This window comes from Cebus imitator, unplaced genomic scaffold, assembly GCF_001604975.1.
Source record: "Cebus imitator isolate Cc_AM_T3 unplaced genomic scaffold, Cebus_imitator-1.0 Scaffold46, whole genome shotgun sequence".
NCBI classification, from domain to species: domain Eukaryota; kingdom Metazoa; phylum Chordata; class Mammalia; order Primates; family Cebidae; genus Cebus; species Cebus imitator.
The window spans coordinates 4,698,488-4,719,404 of record NW_016107361.1 but is presented as its reverse complement, the minus strand read 5'-3'; the positions used below and the strand labels follow the sequence as shown (position 1 = coordinate 4,719,404).

General features: G+C 36.1%; 1 protein-coding gene across 7 annotated transcripts in view; it reads left to right on the top strand.

The window, feature by feature from the left end:
- The window catches only part of FER (FER tyrosine kinase), a 485,340-nt gene that overhangs the window by 243,555 nt on the left and 220,868 nt on the right, over positions 1-20,917 (top strand). For all 7 annotated transcript variants that reach the window (XR_001824818.2, XM_017527225.2, XM_017527227.2 and 4 more), the window contains one exon: positions 4,172-4,294. Coding sequence is in view for 6 of the 7 variants with exons in the window: in XM_017527225.2 (XP_017382714.1) it covers positions 4,172-4,294 (123 nt within the window). In the remaining variant the exon portion in view is untranslated. The remainder of the gene's footprint in view (positions 1-4,171; positions 4,295-20,917) is intronic.

Below are 20,917 nucleotides of genomic sequence, written 5' to 3'. Positions count from 1 at the left end.
CTTTTTATTCTTAATTACCATTTTATTCCCTTTCTTATAATTAGTGTGGTCCAAGTTATCAACCCTCCCTTTTGGTTTGTACTTTTTGTATGCTATTACGTAAAGACATCCTTTCAAATTTTCCTTTAGAAGTCTTACTCATTCATTTCATATTTAATTGGAATTTGACTGTATCTTTATATGATAGGAAGTAAATATTATTTTCAAAATATAGATATCTGATTTTTATTGAATTTGTCAATTTTTACAACTCATACTTTTGTTTCTGCATTGTAGAGTCATTTTGAAATAAGTGAGTATATGTAGTTTTTCTTCTTTTATATATAAGCTGTTTATTGGCATTAATAATAAATAGAAATTAATGAAGAATTAAAAATCTATTAACATTGATTATTCTAAAGCTAATTTATTTTTTGAAATTTAAGTATTGCTAAACTATTTTCTATGTTTGTTACATTTCTTTATTGAGCCTTAAACAGATGAAGTGTAATTTCAGAATTTAACTTTACCCACTAAGGTATTTCAATGTTTTTGGCATATGAAGGAATTGATGCCTCTCTTTGTTTTCCATTCCCATCATTTCAAATGGCATGCATTTTCAAGATTGCTATCTGAAGGACTTCAGTTTATGTCTAGAGACTTGTGTGACACTAATTGCCTTAAAAATTGAACCATGATCATTAGATGAAGCTGAGGGCTTAGATAACTTAGTAACAAGTATATGTACACACACACAAACACACACATGTGCGCACACACATGCACATGCACCTCTTACTAAGATATATATATGTGTGTGCATATATATGTGTGTATATATATATGTGTGTATATATATATATATATATATATATAATATATCTCTGTATTTCTTTTTGGGCTGACATTCACATAACATACAATTAATCATTTTAAAGTGTAGGATTCAGTGACATTTAGTACATTTACATCTAGTAATTATAGCTAAATGAAAGTAGATACCATCTAATGGGTTAAAAGGAATATGTCCATTAAATTATTTCCACTATCACAAATATCATTATTTGTTAATTTTGCATAGTATTCAGACCTCAACTTGATAATCATTTTTTCCCCACATTCATGTAACTAACCTACTGTTTTGGAAACTATGCAGTTTCTAATAGTGTGCCATTTTTTATTTCCTTGGCAAATTCTTTTTGTAATTTGTATATATATGCCTTTAGGTTATGAATGTAGATATTCATACCCTATTACAATTTGTGACCCTGTTGACAATATTTATTACATGGTATGAGAATTGTAAAAGGAAAGATTGTAGGTAAAATATAAATTTGTTAATCACAACTTATATGAATGTTTCATTTTATTTTCCAGGCTCTAAATGTAACTATTTTTGAAATATACATTATATTAGACTGAAATATTTATCTTTTTTATCACTTCCAGTTTAAAATTTAACTGGAATAATTTAAATCAGCATTCTTAGAAACAAAAAGGAAAGGGTCGATTTGCAAATTATTGCTTGTTTTTAATATTTGCATTTTGTTTTAAGTGGCTAAAATGAACAGTATATGCTAAAAATAAGATGTTAGAAGTTCTCACTTCATGGTTTTATCTGGTTTCCTTCTGTCACTGAAATTTTTCAAATATCTCTGTTAAAGATGAGAACATTTATTTTTGAGTAAATGCCTCAGATTTTCTGTGGCCTAATTTTATTCTAGTGAGTTTTTGCTATATAATGTTGAGCTCCTCAAGCAGTTGCAAACAGTTTAAGATGATATTGACAGCTTTAATTCTTTTTTATTCTGTAGGTAAATCCTCCATGAGCTAAAATTATTCTATTTATTTCCTCATATACCTGTTACCTTGAAGGGGTCAATAAATGGGGGAATTCATTAACATATATAATGAGTACCTATTGTATTCTAATGAAGGAGTTTATATTATAGAAGCTGTAAATTAATGAGGCAACAAGTGTTCTAAGAGAGGAGGATATAAAGTAATACAATATTTTAGAAGAAGGAAAATATTAAATAGTAGATCAATAGAAAAAACCACTGAATTTGGAGACAGAACACTTGGCTTTCAGTCCCAGCTCTGTCCTTACTTGTTCTGTGGTCTAGGAAATAAAGGGGGTTGATTTCTTAAAGTGTTTTTGTGAGAATCAAATCAGTGAATACATACTTTGCAGGTTGTGAAATTAAATAAAACAATAAGGCAGTGTAGAAATGTGCACTCAAGATGTCGAATACAACATTTAATACAAAATACTAATAGACATTTCTCAAAAAAGCTGTGCAAATGGCCAATAGGTATTATGAAAAATGCTCGGTGTCACTAATCATCAGAGAATTACAGATTAAAACCACAATAAGTTATCATTTTATCCCAGTTAGAATGGCTACTATTAAAAAGGCAAAAAATAGTAAGTACAGGCAAGGATGTGGAGAAAGGGGAACTCTTATACACTGTTGGTGGGAATGTTAAATTAGTAAATTCTTATGGAAATCAGTATGGAGATTTCTCAAAAAGCTAAAATAGAACTGCCATATGATCCAGCAATCCCCGTACTGGGTATTTATCCAAAGGAAAGTAAGTCAGCATACCAAAGGGATACCTGTACTCCTATGCTTATTGTAGTACTATTCACAGTGGCGAAGATAGGAATCAATCTAAATGTCCATTAACATTTATTATTTGTCTGGTGATTTGATAATTGAGTGTGTGCCAGTACACGTACCATATACTGGGTAAAGTGATTTGCATGTTAATACTTATTCAACCCATACTGTTACTCTGTGAGGAGATACAACTATTATCTGTGTTTCACCAATGAACAAGCTGAGAAACTGAGAGATCTTGCTCGGTGTTTTACACACTTAGAACATATATTATTAGAAATAGAAATATATTAGTACCTTCAGTGTGAAATGTTCTTAAGCATCAGTGCTAATATATCATAGGATATCTACCTACTACGTACAAAAGTTCTTTAGGCAATGTATTAACAACTGCTTTGAACTGACTGAAACACTAGCTTCCTTGAGTTGACTTATACTCCATAGTTAAAGAATACTAATGAGAGTTTGTTCATCACTCGATGAAACAGACATATTCATTTAAAAAGTTTTATGTAAATTAAATTTTGATACATTGAATCTTTTTTATTTTATAGTGTGGAAAAAGAGCTTTCAGTTTTTAAACTTTAAAATGGGAAAGTAATCTTCCAGTAATGCAAATAATGTCGGAATTTAGACAGTTTTAAGCATTCTTATTTCTTCACAGTGTTTTCTTAAAATGGGGGTACTCCCATATCTGTATCTGTATATATCTCCTGGTTATGAGAACTATAAGTTGGAAGCTCTTGTTACATTGCATCGCAATGCTTCTTGCATTAAAAAATATGGCCAATAGGATATTTTTGATTTGCCAGGTTTATTGCTATCAATTTATCCATATGACAACCTACCCACAGGCCAATCTGAAATATGAAAACAAGAGAAAAGAGGTCTTGGAGGAGTTTGGGAAAATGGCAGCTTACCTGGTGATATGCAATTAAAAAGTATTAAGATTTGAGCATGTTGATATCTGCAGTTTTGTCACTGGTGCACCTTACTTCTTCATCAAAGATGTATGAATGAGGGTTTTTGGTAATGAATAATAAATGAGGACTCCACTAAAGAAAGCAAACTAATGCTGTATCAACAAATAGAAAATAAATGATCAGATGTATTAAAATATTTACCATCAGATTGGATATCCTTCCTTATACTTTTGACATTATTTTTGATATTGAAAGTTTTATCAAATGGAACACATATGTAGACATGTGTAAACATGTATCTTGTCTGTTAACTGAGGTATATCCCATGCTTTCTTTTCTGTGGTTAGCATTTTAGCAAAATGGGTTTCAGGTCTGTTCGTTAGATTTTTTAATTTTTCAACAATTTGATTTAGATTTAAACATTGTGAAAATTAATTTATCTGGCACAAGGTAGAATTTTAAAACGTCAGTTTTGTTTATTTATATTTTTATCATCTAACTATTTTTAAATGTATAGTTCCATAGTGTTATGTATATTCATGTTGTGGTATAATTATAATTTTTTAAGAATGGAATTTATCAATGAACATAGCCTTTCTAAAGCAATGTCTTCATATTTATTCTACCTTATTGTTTTCTCTCCAGAACATGTATCGATTTGAGGGCACTGGGTTTTCAAACATTCCTCAGCTTATAGATCATCACTATACAACGAAACAGGTCATCACTAAGAAATCGGGTGTAGTTCTGCTGAATCCTATTCCTAAGGTAAGTGCACATATACTTTTTTCTATGTTTGTTGTGAAAGAATTCATGGTGAGTTAACGTTTCCAACAGTAAATAAAGTTCTTAGATTATTTGCTGGTATCAGAAAAAAAAAAGTTTGGTTTTTGTTTTTCTGGCTTTTGTTACTAATACAATTGAAACATGAAATTTCTTTGATTTTATTAAGATGGGCTGCTTTCTTACTCAGTATTTGCTAGTATACAAATAGTTTTTTTTTTTTTCTCTCTCTCTTTCCTAGTTTTTCTTCACTTTATGAGGTTCATACTTTGAAAGGTTCAGGTTATAAAAGACTCTAAGTTGTAGAAGTCAAAGAAAATGTCCAGCAATTAGGAATAAATTAGAGTTTCAGTTTGGGATGCTACATTTACAATGTATTATAAGATACTGGAACTATTAAAAACTTGACTACGCTTCACAGAAGCAGTAAATCAGAACTTGTCTATGTGGAGCCAGCTAGTTGGATAACAGATTGTCTTAGGTCATTTTTACCTCTAAGATCTATCACAGAAAACACTACTTTCATGTGCTTTACAAGATTTGTTCAATAGGAAATGGGTATGTGGAAGGTTTGTGTTTTAAAGGTAAAATCTTTGGGACTTAAACCAAAGTGGAACAATGGAGCTGACTTAGTTTCTGAGCACTTTTGATGTTTCAGGTGTTGGGTTGGTATTGGCAAGAGCTCTTTCCTTTCAGGACTGTCTAATATGAAGAACAGTGTAGAAATAGGAAAACCAGACAACTTGGTAGATTAATATTTGTTGATATGACTTTTATACATTTAGGTATTGCTTTTAATTTGAAGTAAGTGCCAGTTCCAAGAATGCTGGTACATGGTCCAGATTTAGCGATTTGGAAATTTAAAAAACAATCATTTTATTTTCCAGTTTTCATCTGGGAAATAATGTCTATATATGTACTTTTATTATATTACTGAATCTTCACTGAGACGATGACCTTTAATACTTCTCTCACAGAAGATTTTGACAGTTGCTTGTTAAACAGTCTAATTCTCTGGCTAAGGAACTGGCTCTTCAACAATTTTCTAGAATTATGAAATTGGCTTATTTTTTGTTAATGTTTTTCTATTCATTTTCTACCCTTAATTACCCAAAACCATAAAAAATTATTCTTCATTCTGAAATAGGTTGTCACATTTATTCTAAAGCAAATATATATATATATTAAAAAGTGTTAAGATGTGAGCATGTTGATATCTGAAGTTTTGTCACTGGTGTGTCTTAATTTTTCATTAAAGATGTGTGAATCATTGTTTTTGGTAATGAATAACAAATGACTACTCCACTAAAGAAAGCAAACTAATGCTGTACCAATAAGGTAGAATAAATGTGAAGGCATTGCTTTAGAAAGGCTACATTCATTGATAAATTTAAACTCCATTCTAAAAAAATGTGATTACACAACAACATGAATATACTTAACACTACCGCACTATACATTTAAAAATGGTTAAGATGATAAAAATATAAATAGATAAATGAAACTCTGACATGTTTGAAAATTCTACCTTGTGCCCGATAAGTTAATTTTCACAGTGTTTAAATCTAATTCAAATTGTTGAAAAATAAAAAAATTAACAGATTTTTATGTGTATATATATATGTCTTCTAATATTTCCTCTTTCATCTCTAAATGAATGCGATTGTTATAGAATTCTGAGACATTTACTCTTTAGTCAATGTGATCTAGTCTCATGGCTTTATTTACTATTTATACATCAACAATTTGCGAATTTATATTTCTAACTCAGATTTCTCTTTTCCGGAACTCAAATTGTTCTACTTTCCACGTCAAACTGAGCTTATCACTTTTAACTGCAAAATGTGTTATTTCTTTTTAAATAAAATGATACCACCAAATACCCAGCTTCTCAAGTCATAAATTAAGGGGTCATCTTTGACATCTCTTTCTTCATCACTGCTCTCCCTCTAGCACTCTAGGTTACAATTAAGTATATATCTCTTAAAAATACAAAAATTAGCTGAGAGTAGTGGCACATGCCTGTAGTCCCAGCTACTTGGGGGGCTGAGGTGGGAGGATTGCTTGAGCCTGAGGGGTTGAGGCTGTAGTGAGCTATGATTGTGCCACTGCACTCCAGCCTAGGCAGAGTGAGACCCTGTCTCTAAATAAAGAGTTTTGTATGCTTAATTATTCATGTGGAAGTATGAGATTCACTTCTAGTATGTATCAGTATGAGTAAACTTCAGTGCAGGAAGATATTTTTCATCCAGATTAGTTTAACAAAATATACAAATAGGAATTCAGAGACACTGATATCCCATTTCACAAGCTAACCAAATATCTGCATTTGCTGCAGGTTTATTAGCCAAGTCTACATTGGGAAACCAAATCCATTAAAGAAAGAAATAACAATGCAGATATGAGTTTGAATAGGAATACAAAATTTCAAATAAAGCTATACTCCTTACAATATAAAATTTTCTATAAAACCTTAATAATAGATTCTTTGGACTATTACATGGTTAATTAATGTTTTTCCAACTCCCAACACTTTGGAGTTGATTATCTCATCATCTGATAGAACTGGCTATGAAAATAAATATCTACTGGATGCTGTAGAAGTTTAAAAGGTTATATATGATTGTTTTATGAGGTAGAAGTTTAATGTATATCTGGCTATTAACCTAACTGAAAGTACTGATATTTGAAATATGCAAATCATGATCTCAGTTTGTTGTAAATGTTATACACTAGATTTAAAGGATCATGTTACTTTTTTAATAGAAAATCACCAAGCGGAAGCTGTGAGTTAGATAATTTTCAGCTATGAATACATAACAAATTGATATGGATATTGTTATGGTGGTAGTGTCTGTTATATATCTTCCTTTGAGTTATGTGTACTCTTATACCTGAATCTATTTCTTGATTTAATTTGTGTAAGAAGTTGATATGTTTGATTATATAAGTATAATGTATTATAAAATATTTAATTTCTATCTTGCTAGACTTCATTTTTAGCCTGCATAAAGAATTCCACTTTGGTTTCATTGTAATTTCTATTTCCCATTTATTTTTCTTCCCATTCATCTCTGCTCTAAACCATAAAAATATAAGTTTATCATCATGATACCTAACTTGAGGACAGAATGGCCAAAGTAATATCTAACTTATCTTCATATTTTTATGCGTATTCACTCAGAGGTGCAGAAAACAAGACAGAATTAAATTGTTTAACTTTTTCACTGTATTAAAACTAGTGGGTGCCTGAGCCACCCATCCCTCTCCCTGATTTTTTTCTACACTGTCTCCAAAGCTTTTGTAAAGATATGGAAGATGGAACAAATTGTTGTAAAGAGGGATTATTAATCACCCATTATCATCATTCTTATATTAGCAAACACCTTGGACATGTATATGACCTGTTCTTTACTTAAGTCAGTTTCAACTCAAATGTCACTTCATCAGAGAGGCTGTCTCTGACTACTATGTATAAAATAACACATCAAACCCTTTTTTTTGCTCCCCTTCCTCTGCCTTTATTTCTATTCATCATGGTTATGTTTAAGTGACATTATATTATATGATGTATTTTTTTATCATTTTTTCTCCCCAACTGAAATAAGTTCCACAGGGCCACAATTGTATTTAACAATTAGTGTAGCATATTTTCAGTGTCTTGAAAAAGCATTGGCCCAGAGTGATGTTCAATAAATATTTGTTGAAGGATTGAATTCACTGAGCAATTGCTACGAGCCCAGGTAATTGCTGAGCTTTTGCTATGCATTATCTCACTTAACCTCACATATTCCTATAAAATATTAATAAAAATTGTTAAACTCATATACTGTTATTGTTGCTATTACTATAAAATATTATGAATGAAGAGCTAAAGATTAAAATGGTAAGTGAATTCCCCAAAAAAAACAGAACTAATAAGAGGCAGACCTGGGGTTTGAGCCCACATTCTTTTTTTTTTTGAAGATAGAGTCTTGCTTTCTTGCCAGGCTGGAGTGCATTGGCACAATCTTGGATCACTGCAACCTTCGCCTTGCAGGTTCAAGAGATTCCCTGCCCCAGTCTCCCAGGTAGCTGGGACTAGAGGTATGCGCCACCACGCCTGGCTAATTTTTTGGATTTTAGTAGAGACAGGATTTCACCATGTTGACCAGAATGGTCTCGATCTCCTGACCTCATGGTCCACCATCTTGGCCTCCCAAAGTACTGGGATTACAAGCGTGAGCCACTGTACTCGGCCTGAGCCTGCATTCTTAACCACTATCTATTTGTCCAGATTATAGAGTCTAGACTTTACAGGCTTAAATAAACTGTTTATTTTAATTAATATGAATGTGAATTTAAGGAATTCTCTTTCATTCTATAAAATGTTAACTTGAACGAGATTTAAACATATCAAAAACTATTAGTTTCTATAAAAAGAAAAATTATTGAACAGTAGTATTGGATAGGCAAAGCTGGCGTTTGAGCTAAAATATAGGGATTGGTCAAATACTTAAGAAAGACATCTAGTTTAACATTTAAATGGCACTTGTAGAAGTTATTTGCTTTGTTAAGTTTAGTATTTCTTTCTTTCTTTTCTTTTCTTTTCTTTTCTTTTTTTGCATTTTAGATTTTGGGGAACATGTGAAGAACATGCAAGATAGTTGCATAGGTACACACATGGCAGTGTGATTTGCTGCCTTCCTCCCCATCACCTATATCTGGCATTTCTCCGCATGCTATCTCTCCCCAACTCCCCACCCCACACTGTCCCTCCCCTGTTTCCCCTCAACAGACCCCGGTGTGTGATGCTCCCCACCCTTTGTCCATGTGTTCTCATTGTTCAACACTCGCCTGAGTGAGAACATGTGGTGTTTCTTAATATTTAGATGTTTTAAAGAAAGAAACCTCTTTCTGAATAGAAAGTAAATCAATTAAATGTAGATTAGGCTGGGTGTAGTGGCTTGTGTCTATAATCCCAGTACTTTGGGATGCTGAGATGGGCGGATCGCTTGAGGTAAGGAGTTTGAGACCAACCTGGCCGACCTAGTGAAACCCTGTCTTTACCAGAAATACAAAAATTAGCCAGGCATGGTGGCACACACCTGTAATCCCAGCTACTTGGGAGGCTAAGGCAGAAGAATCACTTGAACCTGGGAGGCAGAGGTTGCAGTGAGCCGAGATTGTGCCACTGCACTCCAGCTTGGGTGGCAAAGTGAAATTCTGTGTCAAAAAAAAAAAATGTACGTTAGATAGGGAGAGTGCAATTAATTTGAACCTTAGACAACCAGCTTAAATTCAATAATTGTAATTGTAGCTTTTTACCAGAAATGTCGTATAGATTGTCAGTATATTACAGTCAGATTTGTGAGAGGAGAGTAAGTCTCTCTATGGCTGAAACTACCAACTTGTCCTGGGAAGACAGGTTCATGGCAACAACATTCATGATCATCAAGAAACTATACTTTAAGTGCACTGTTCATATTGTTAGTTTTAGATGATTTAAAGAACTATTTTATCTTCTTTTTATTGTACTTTAGGTTCTGGGGTACATGTGCAGAACATGCAGGATTGTTACATAGATACACACGTGGCAAGGTAGTTTGCTGCCTCCATCCCCCCATCACCCATATCTGGCATTTCTCCCGATGTCATCCTTCCCCAACCTCCACACCCGCCACTGTTCCTCCCCTAGCGCCCCCAGCAGACCCCAGTGTGTGATGCTGCCCTCACTGTGTCCATGTGTTCTCATTGTTCAACACCTGCCTATCAGTGAGAAAATGCAGTGTTTGATTTTCTGTTCTTGTGTAAGATTGCTGAGGATGATGGTTTCCAGATTCATCCATGTCTCTGCAAAGGACACAAACTCATTTTTTTTTATGGCTGCATAGTATTCCATGGTGTATATGTGCCACATTTTCCTAGTCCAGTGTATCATCAGTGGGCATTTGGGTTGGTTCCAGGTCTTTGCTATTACAAACAGTGCTGCAGTTAACATACATGTGCATATGTCTTAAAAATAGAACGATTTACAATCCTTTGGGTATATACCCAGTAATTGGATGGCTGGGTCAAATGGAATTTCTATTTCTAGTTCCTTGAGGAATGGCCACACGGTCTTCCACAATGGCTGAACTAATTTACACTCCCACCAACAGTGTAAAAGTGTTCCTATTTCTCCACATCCTCTCCAGCATCTGTTGTCTCCAGATATTTTAATGATCACCATTCTACTGGCATGAGATGGCATCTCAATGTGGTTTTGATTTGCATTTCTCTAATGAGCAGCGACGATGAGCACTTTTTCATGTTTGTGGCCTCTTATATGTCTTCTTTTGAAAAGTGTCTCATATCCTTTGCCCACTTTTGAATGGGTTTGTTTGTTTGTTTTTCTTATAAATCTGTTTTAGTTCTTTGTGGATTCTGGATATTAGCCCTTTGTCAGATGGGTAGATTGCAAAAATTTTTTCCCATTCTGTTGGTTGCCGGTTTACTCTAATGATTGTTTCTTTTGCTGTGCAGAAGCTCTGGAGTTTAATTAGACCCCATTTGTTTATTTTGGCTTTTGTTGCCCATGCTTTTGGTGTTTTAGTCATGAAGTCCTTGCCTATGCCTATGTCCTAAATGGTTTTGCCTAGGTTTTCTTCTAGGGTTTTTATGATGTTAGGTCTTATGTTTAAGTATTTAATCTATTTGGAGTTAATTTTAGTGTAAAGTGTAAGGAAGGGGTCCAGTTTCTGTTTTCTGCACATCCCAACACCATTTATTAAACAGGGAATCCTTTCCCCATTGCTTGTTTTTGTCAGGTTTGTCAAGGATCAGATGGTTGTAGATGTGTAGCATTGCCTCCAGGGCCTCTGTTCTGTTTCATTGGTCTATATCTCTGTTTTGGTACCAGTACCATGCTGTTTTGATTACTGTAGCCTTGTAGTATAGTTTGAAGTCAGGTAACATACCTCCAGCTTAGTTCTTTTTCCTAAGGATTGTCTTGGCATTGCAGGCTCTCTTTTGATTTCATATGAAGTTTAAGGTGGTTTTTTCTAGTTCTGTGAAGAAGGTCATTGATAGCTTGATGGGGATAGAGTTGAATCTATAAATTACTTTGGGCAGTATGACCATTTTCACAATATTGATTCTTCCTAACCATGAACATCGAATGTTTCTTCATTTGTTTGTGTCCTCTCTTACTTCCTTGTTCAGTGGTTTGTAATACTCCTTGAAGAGGTCCTTTGCATCCTTTGTTAGTTGTATGCCTAGGTATTTTATTCTAGTTGTAGCAATTGCAAATGGGAGTTTGCTCTTGACTTGGCTCTGTTAGTCTGTTATTGGTGTATAGGAATGGTTGTGATTTCTGCGCATTTATTTTGTATCCTGTGATTTGCTGAAGTTGCTTATCAGCTTAAGGGGGTTTTGGGCTGAGATGATGGGGTCTTCTAAATATACAATCATGTTGTCTGCAAATAGAGACAATTTGACTTCCTCCTTTCCTAATTGAATACTCTTTATTTCTTTTTCTTGCCTGATTGCTCTGACTAGAACTTCCAATACTATATTGAATAGGAGTGGTGAGAGAGGGTATCATTGCCTAGTGCCAGATTTCAAAGGGAATGCTTCCAGGTTTTGCCCATTCAGTGTAATATTGGCTGTGGGTTTGTTGTAAATAGCTTTTATTATTTTGAGATAAGTTCCATTGGTACCCAGTTTATTGATAGGTTTTAGCATGAAGAGCTGTTGAATTTTGTCAAAGGCCTTCTCTGTATCTATTGAGATAATCATGGTTTTTTTGTCTTTGGTTCTGTTTATGTGGTGGATTACATATATAGACTTGCGTATGTTGAACCAGCACTTGCATCTCTGGGATTAAGACTACTTGATCGTGATGGATAAGCTTTTTGATGTGCTATTGCAATCTGTTTGCCAGTATTTTACTGAACATTTTTGCATCTTTGTTCATCATGGATATTGGCCTGAAGTTTTCTTTTCTTGTTGACTGTCTGCCAGGTTTTGGTGTCAGGATGATGTTGGTCTCATAAAATGATTTGGGAAGGATTCCCTCTTTTTGTATTGTTTTGAATAGTTTCAGAAGGAGTGGTATCAACTCCTGTTTGTAGAATTTGGCTGTGAATTCTACAAAGAATTTGATAGAATTCAGCTGTGAACCCTTCTGGACCTGGAATTTTTTTGGTTGGTAGGCTATTAATTGCTGCCCCAATGTCAACCCTTGTTATTGGTCTATTCAGCGTTTCAACTTCTTCCTGGTTTAGGCTTGGGAGGGTGAAAGTGTCAGGAATTTATACATTTCTTCCAGGTTTACCGGCTTGTGTGCATAGAGTTGTTTGTAGTTATCTCTGATGGTAGTTTGTATTTCTGTGGAACCAGTGGTGATATCCCCTTTATCGTTTTTTATGGCATCTATTTGATTCTTCTCTCTCTTTTTTTTTTTTTTTTATTAATATGGCTAACTGTCTGTTTTGTTAATCTTTTCAAAAAACCGGCTCCTGCATTTATTGATTTTTTCTCTGAAGGGATTCTTTGTGTCTCTATCTCCTTCACTTCTGCTGTGATCTTAGTTATTTCTTGTCTTCTGCTAGCTTTTGAGTTTTTTTGATCTTGCTCCTCTAGCTCTTTCAATTTTGATGATAGGGTGTCGATTTTAGATCTTTCCTTGCTTCTAATGTGGGCATTTTTGCTGTAAATTTCCCTCTAGACACTGCTTTAAATGTGTCTCAGAGATTCTGGTATGTTGTGTCCTTGTTCTTATTGGTTTCAAAGAACATCTTTATTTCTGCCTTCATTTCATTATTTATCCCGTTGACATTCAGTAGCCTGTTGTTCAGTTTCCATGAAGTTGTGCAGTTCTAAGTTAGTTTTTTAATCCTGAGTTCTACTTTGATTGCACTGTGTTTGTTATGATTTCCGTTTTTTGCATTTGCTGAGGAGTGATTTACTTCCAATTATGTGGTCAGTTTTACAATAGGTGCGATGTGGTACTGAGAAGAATGTATAATCTGTGGATTTGGGATGGAGAGTTCTGTAAATGTCTGTTAGGTCTGCTTCGTTCAGAGCTGAGTTCAAGTCCTGTATATCCTTGTTAATTTTCTGTCTTGTTGATCTGTCTGATATTGACAGTGGAGTGTTAAAGTCTCCCACTATTTTTTTGTGGGAGTCTAAGTTTCTTTGTTGGTCATTAAGAACTTCCTTTATGTATCTGGGTGTTCCTGTATTGGGTGTGTGTATATTTAGCATCATTAGCTCTTCCTGTTGCATTGATTCTTTTACCATTATGTAATGCCCTTCTTTGTCTCTTTTGGTCTTCGTTGGTTTAAAGTCTACTTTATCAGAGACTAGGATTGCAACTGCTGCTTTTTTTTGCTCTCCAATTCCTTGGTAAATCTTCCTTCATCCCTTTATTTTGAGCCTATGTATGTCCTTGTATGTGAGATGGGTTTCCTGAATACAGCACACTGATGGGTCTTGACTTTTTATCCAGTTTGCCAGTCTGTGTCTTTTAATTGGGGCATTTAGCCCATTTACATTTAAGGTTAATATTATTATCTGTGAATTTGATCCTGTCATTTTGATGCTAGCTCGTTGTTTTGCCCGTTAGTTGATGCAGTTTCTTCATTGTTTTGATGCTTTTTACCATTTGGTACATTTTTGGAGTGGGTTGTACTGGTTGTTCCTTTCCATGTTTAGTGCTTCTTTCAGGAGCTCTTGTAAGGTTGGCCTGGTGGTGACGAAATCTCTCAGCAATTGCTTGTCCATAAAGGATTTTATTTCTCCTTTCCTTATGAAGCTTAGTTTGGCTGGATATGAAATTCTAGGTTGAAAGTTCTCTTCCTTAAGGAGGTTGAATATTAGCCCCCACTCTCTTCTGGCTTGTAGGGTTTCTGCAGAGACATCTGCTGTGAGTCTGATGGGCTTCCCTTTGTGGGTAACCCGACCTTCTCTCTGGCTGCCCTTAGCATTTTTTCCTTCATTTCAACCCTGGTAGATCTGACAATTATGTGCCTTGGGGTTGCTCTTCTTGAGGAATATCTCTTTGGTGGTCTCTGTATTTCCTGGACTTAAATATTGGCCTGCCTTGCTAGGTTGCGGAAGTTCTCCTGCATGTCGTGAAGAGTGTTTTCCAGCTTGGATTCATTCTCTCCGTCCCATTCACATGCACCTATCAAACATAGATTAGTTCTTTTCGCATAATCCCATATTTCTTGGAGGCTTTGTTCATTTCTTTCACTCTTTTTTCTCTAATCTTGCCTTCTTGTTTGATTTCATTAAGTTGATCTTCAATCTCTGTTATCATTTCTTTTGCTTGTTCATTCGGCTATTGAAAGTTGTGTACGCTTTGTGAAGTTCTTGTGCTGTGTTTTCAGCTTCATTTTTTCGTTTATGTTCTTCTCTAAATTCATTATTCTAGTTTGCATTGTGTCTAATCCTTTTTCAAGGTTCCTAGTTTCTTTGCATTGGGTTAGAACATGTTCTTTTAGCTGAGAGAAGTTTGTTATTACCCACCTTCTGAAGTCCGATTCTGTCAATTCATCATACTCATTCTCCATCGAGCATTGTTCCTTTGCTGGTGAGGAGTTGTAATCCCTTGGAGGAGGAGAGGCGTTCTGGTTTTGAGTGTTTTCATCCTTTTTGTGCTGGTTTCTTCCCATCTTTGTGAATTTATCTACTGGTGGTCTTTGCAGTTGGTGATTTTCATATGGGGTCTCTGAGTGGACGTTCTTTAGTTGATGTTGAAGCTATTTATTTCTGTTTTTTAGTTTTCCTTCTAACACTCAGGTCCCTCTAATACAGGACTGCTGGAGGTCCACTCCAGACCCTGCTTGCCTGGGAATCACCCCCAGGGACTGCAGAACAGTAAGGGTTGCTGCCAGTTTGTTCTTCTGTTGTCTTCATCCCAGAGTACCCGCCAGATGTCAGCTAGAGCTCTTGTTTATAAGGTGCCTCTTTCTATCTATGGTGATTGGGAGCCTCTTGAGGAAACAGTCTGTCCTTTATGAGAGCTCAGGTACTGTGTTGGGAGCTCTTTTGTTCCATTTAGAGCTGCTGGGCAGGTATGTTAAAGTCTGCTGCAGCGGAACTGATAACCACCTCTTTTCCCACGTGCTCTGTCTTGGGAAGGTGGAGCTTTATAAGTTTCAGATGTGCTTCTGCCTTTTTTCAGTGATGCCCTGCCCAGCAAGGAGGTAGTCTAGTCACAGTCTGCCAGCAGAGGTGTTACTGAGCTGACACCCGTTCTGCCCAGCTGCTGTGTAAACTTCCTTGCTGTTTTGGGTATAGAGGTACAGTTAGAACTGCCTTGGTAATGGCAGAGTGCCTTGGTGTTTGTGGATTGCCTTGGTAGTGGTGGACTGCTTCAGTAATGCCAAACGCCATTCCCCACACAGAGCTGGACCATCCTGAGTCCAGCTGCACTTGCTGAGAAAATGAATCCAGAGCGTTTCAGGTTGCTGGTCTTTGTGGGGTTGGGACCCACCAAGCCAGATAACCTGGCTCCCTGCTTTCAGCCCCCTCTTTTTCATTTGAATGGGCAGCTCTGTCTTCCAGGCGTTCCAGATGCCAGCTGAAACGGCCATCCAGATTTGTGTGAGTTTTTATGCAGAAACCCAAGGCGCTGGATGAGACAGCCGTGCTGGAAACTCCTGGTGCTTTTTGGCCCTGGAATTTCCTGGTCTTTGGGTGGCAAAAACTGCAGGAGAAGTAGCAGTATCTGAAGTGGAGTGCTGGAGTGGATGGAAAAGCCCCCGGTGGCCTCTTTTGGGTAGGGAGGGGGGCCCTCTAGGGATTGCCCATCCCAGGTGAGTCAGGGCCCTACCCTGCCTAGACTTGCCCTTCTTGGGCTACACCCCCTGTGCAGATAGTCCCATTGAGATGTACCTGGTACCTTGTTTGTAAATGCAGTGATAACTCACCCTTTGCATTGCTCTTGCTGGGAACTGCCCTCCAGAGCTGTTCCTATTTGGCCATCTTGGATCTCCCCCGAAGACTATTTTATCTTATACCTAATATAGCTTGCTTCTTCCAATATTGCTATTGAGTGATTTTCATTTTATAGAGGCTTATGATATACTTCTTGATATTTTGAAGTCTTTTCAATTTATCGCTTTATGAAATTAAAGTCTTCCTTTTCCTTAAGTTTATATCCATGTTCTTTAATTCACTAAGAGCTGTAGGGTAATTTAAAAAATAATTTAAATTTTTAAGAAAGAAAGGAATAAAAATAGGTGTGATTCAGTATTCGTTTAGTAAATATTTACTAAGTACTCACTGTGAGCTGAGTGTGTTCTTCATTGTGTTTGAGTGAATAAATGTTATGAAAATGGAGTAGGATAAGGAGATAATGAGGTACTAGATTGTGTTGAGGACAACGTTTAGATACTGTGTCTGTATATGAAGATGGCTAATTTTAAAAATATCATCAGCAGAGAAAGCCTCCTAATGAAATTTGGACAAAGATGTAAATCAAAACAAGCAGTTATCTGTGTGGTTGTATCCTGGGGTAACAGTGAAAGTGTTTAGCAGTTAGTACAGCCTGGATATCAACCTATCAGAACAGATGCCAGCAGTAAACAACTGGAAGAGCCATAGAGGTGTTTACTGACTGTATATTCTCCTTGTATATCTGGGGAAGAGTGTTTCCTGGTGTGACTGAAGAACTACAGATGTTAGTATGGGAGAAGCAGCATGGTCAAAATTGAGAGTGATGGGAGACAAGCACAGATTTCAATTCATTTGATAACTAATACATATCGTCTTAAAAGGCATTTTTCTTTGTATAATTTAAGAAATTCATTTCATTTGAGTAGAAACTCAGCATAAAAGTTTACAAGCTTTCATAGTGGGTCTCTTAAAACAAAAGATTTATGTTTAATAGTGGTAGTGAATTTCAAGGGAGTATATTTGATAGAATAGGCCATCCAAATAAATTACAGTAAATCCCATGTTTTTAATTTCTAAGAACTTTTTTCCCATAATATTATTTTTGGAAGCGTCTAGCTATCTGTGCTTTTGCAGTTAATCATTTTTTTGCTGCCACTTGTATGGGCTTTTCAAAAAGTGCTGTGTGTTTAAGATTTGACAAGAGATAAGAGTGATCTTTATTTTTAGCTCTTTAAAATGAGATAATTAAATATCCTATCAAATTGGAATTCCAGTCATGGAAACTCACAGCTTGAAAAAAAAAAAAATTCTGAACTAGAATACTTAAGTGTTAAGATTTCTATTTAATTGGCTCTTTTACTTAAATTAATTAGGTCTATTGAGCATGGAAGAGCACAAAAAAAATTACAAAATGTTCTTTTTAAGAAAATTTAACAGGAGTATATAAAGCTCCATGTGAGCCTTATATTTGAGCACAGACAGTCCATTTTTAAATCCCAGTTTTTATTATTATCAGCCACATCTTCTTAGGCAAGCCAGCCTTCTAATGCATCTGTGGCCTACAATAAGCTCTCTTGTTATAAAGATCATGTGTGAAAATCTCTGGAGTTATATGTTGAAAACTGTAAAATAGCATATACTTTTTTGTTTGAAAGTATTTTTCGCGAGATAGACAAATAATTAGCAGAAAGCAAATTTGGAGCATTTTAAATTGTGATAGAAGGAAAAAAACACTTATTAAGTACTGTAGAGAATACTCTAGCTCTATTATTTTATTAAATTTTTTCAACGCCTGTGAATTTGAGTATTAATAGTATTCCCAATGTTAGAAAAGGAAACTTAGACATTATAATTTACCCTAAATCAAATTTACTGTAAGTTTCAAAGTTGTCATCAGAAAGGGATTCTGTTCTGTTAATCATCTTTTAATTACAACTCCAGCTAGCATAAATTATAATCTCTATTATCTGATTAATGTCAATAGCTTAACAACATTTTTTTTCTATACTCCGATATTTTAGCACTAGGATATGAGTGAACTTAACAGTTATGTTTCCAGCCCACATGAAAAGCCTAGCAGAGACTATGAGCATGTTGTGCTAAGGGAAATACAGGGTGATATTTGAATAGTTAGCCACTACTTAGTATAGTCTGCAAAGTTAAATTAAGATTGGACTTTAGGCTTGATCTATTTAATAATATAAAAGAACCCTACCATAGTACGTGTATTTAATAATACCCAGACTGATTTTTACAACTTTCATCCTTTACCAGCAGGTTTTTTGAAGAAAAGCAAAAAATTAATAGACCGTAGAAACCACTGATGTTCTGTAAGCGATAACTGAAGTGTTTCACATCCATAAGCCTACTTCACACTTTCTTAAATATCATTATATTTTTAGTTAGAGAAACCAGGTTTTCACTAATGAGTTCTATACATATTACCTACTCTATAAATATTTGAAAGGAAATGGGAATATAGGCAGGTAAGGTTTATTAAAAGAATAAGTGATTGGAATTTTTAAATGCAAATTGAAAGGCATGATTTGATAGTTATAGCATAAACATTGCCTGATATGTACTATTTCATCATTTTAAAGTATTTATTATATTTTCTATATGCATGGACTTTGGAAAGAATTTTTACAAATGTACTTTTAAAAAAATGTACAACAATGCTGAGCCTGTTCCACAGACTCTGACCGAGTGACAGATGAATGGAGTACGCACATGCAGGTGTTTTTGCCTGTGAGCATGACTAGGGGACGACATGGCTTAGCATAGCCAAGGAGAAAGTGCAGCCTGATAAGCCAGAGATGCTCACATTTACTTAGTACAGATATAATGACAAAGTCTGAAGCAAACACCATTTGTGGGAAATTAGCATTGTCAACCCCCAAGTAGGGGGCAGTCCTACACGTGGATTATTAAAGGTTGGTTTCTAGATAAATAGGTAAACAAACTTATCTAGATAAATTCCTTTGCACTTCCTTGTTATCTGCTCTTTGCCATTAGCTTAAGGTAAGAGGATTAGGCTGCCTTCAGCCATAACCCTTTCCTGAAGCTTTTGTAAAAGTTCCTGGCCTTCCAAGAAGGTTTGCATCTTTCCTGTAATTTTTCCTACCACCCTGATCAATCTCCTCTATACCAAAATGTATAAGATTTCTAATATGAACATGGATGTATAACTTATAATTGTCGCCTCCCCATTTCTTGCTGGAAGCCATAGAACAGTAACAGAGAGTAACATTGAACAAACAAACACAGATCAAACAAAGCCACAGCACAAAAAAACAAAAATAGGAGAATTCATAAACTGCATTTCTCATGAATCAGGGACTTCAAAGTACATCATAAGGTAGCCCAAGCACCTATGACACAAGATTTTTCTTGGTCACTTTGTAAGCTGGGGACTTCCAGCTGTGATGTCCCTGCCTTGGGCTTCACACAGCCACATTACTTGCTGCAGGAGGTGACCTGCTCACGCAACCCGCCCAGGCCAACTTTGTCTTATGCACCAGCTCAGCCTGCCTGTGTTATAGTTCATACTGCATTCAGAGGTTCCTAAGTTCTTGCTGCACGTCCAAGAAGAATAAGAATACACTGACAATTGAAGGGTGAGTAGGGTGGAGAAGAATTTTATTGAACAGTGAGATAGCTCTCAGCAGAGAGGGGACATGTGGGTGGTCAGCTACCCTGAGTCAGCTGGTTTCTCTCCCTGTGTGGCTGAGTTGGGGGCTTTTATGGCCTCAGAATAGGGAGGGCATGCTGATTGGTTTGTGAGTATACACAAAGAGTTAAAACAAAGGCACCACTGAAAGTTGGGCATGACAGTGTAAAAAACCAATAAGGATGCTGGGCGTGGTGGCTCATGCTTGTAATCCCAGTACTATGGGAAGCCAAGGTTAGTGGATCACCTGAGGTCGGGAGTTTGAGACCAGCCTGACCAACATGGTGAAATCCCATCTCTACTAAAAATACAAAACTTAGCTGGGCTTGGTGGCGGGTGCCTGTAATCCTAGCTACTCAGGAGGCTGAGGCAGGAGAATTGCTTGAACCTGGGTGGCAGAGGCTGCAGTGAGCCAAGATTGTACCACTGCACTCCAGCCTGGGCAACATAGACTCTGTATCAAAAAAATAACGAATTAGGAAAGGGTAAGTATAAGTAAAATACGTGAAAGGTGTGGATCAATCAGAGGAAAGTGTACAAGACGGGAAGACAGGTTCTCAATATGGTCCGTGGTTTGACTTGTAGCTTGGCTTTTTTGCTTAAAACTGAAAAAGACTGGAGGTTTTGGCTTGGGAGGTGGGTTGTCACTATGTCCCCCCACCCCTGCTCCCTGCACAATCTACCTAGGCATTTGTCTTCCCCTTGCTGCTATTACTCAGATCATGCAGTAATCATGTAATAACAAAATTAAGAGAAGATACAGTCAAAGAAACAAGCTGCAATGGATTTTACCACCTGCAAAAAAAATTACCTGCTGAAAGTGACCGGGAATGGTGGCTCACACCTATAATCCCAGCACTTTGGGAGGCCAAGGTGGGTGTATCACCTTAGGTGAGGAGTTTGAGGCTAGCCTTGTCTAACATGGTGAAACCTGTACCTGTTTCTACTGAAAATAGAAAAATTAGCTGGGCATGGTGGCTCATGCCTGCAATCCCAGCTATTTGGGAGGCTGAGGCAGGAGAATCACTTGAACCTGGGAGGTGGATGTTGCATCGAACAAAGATCATGCC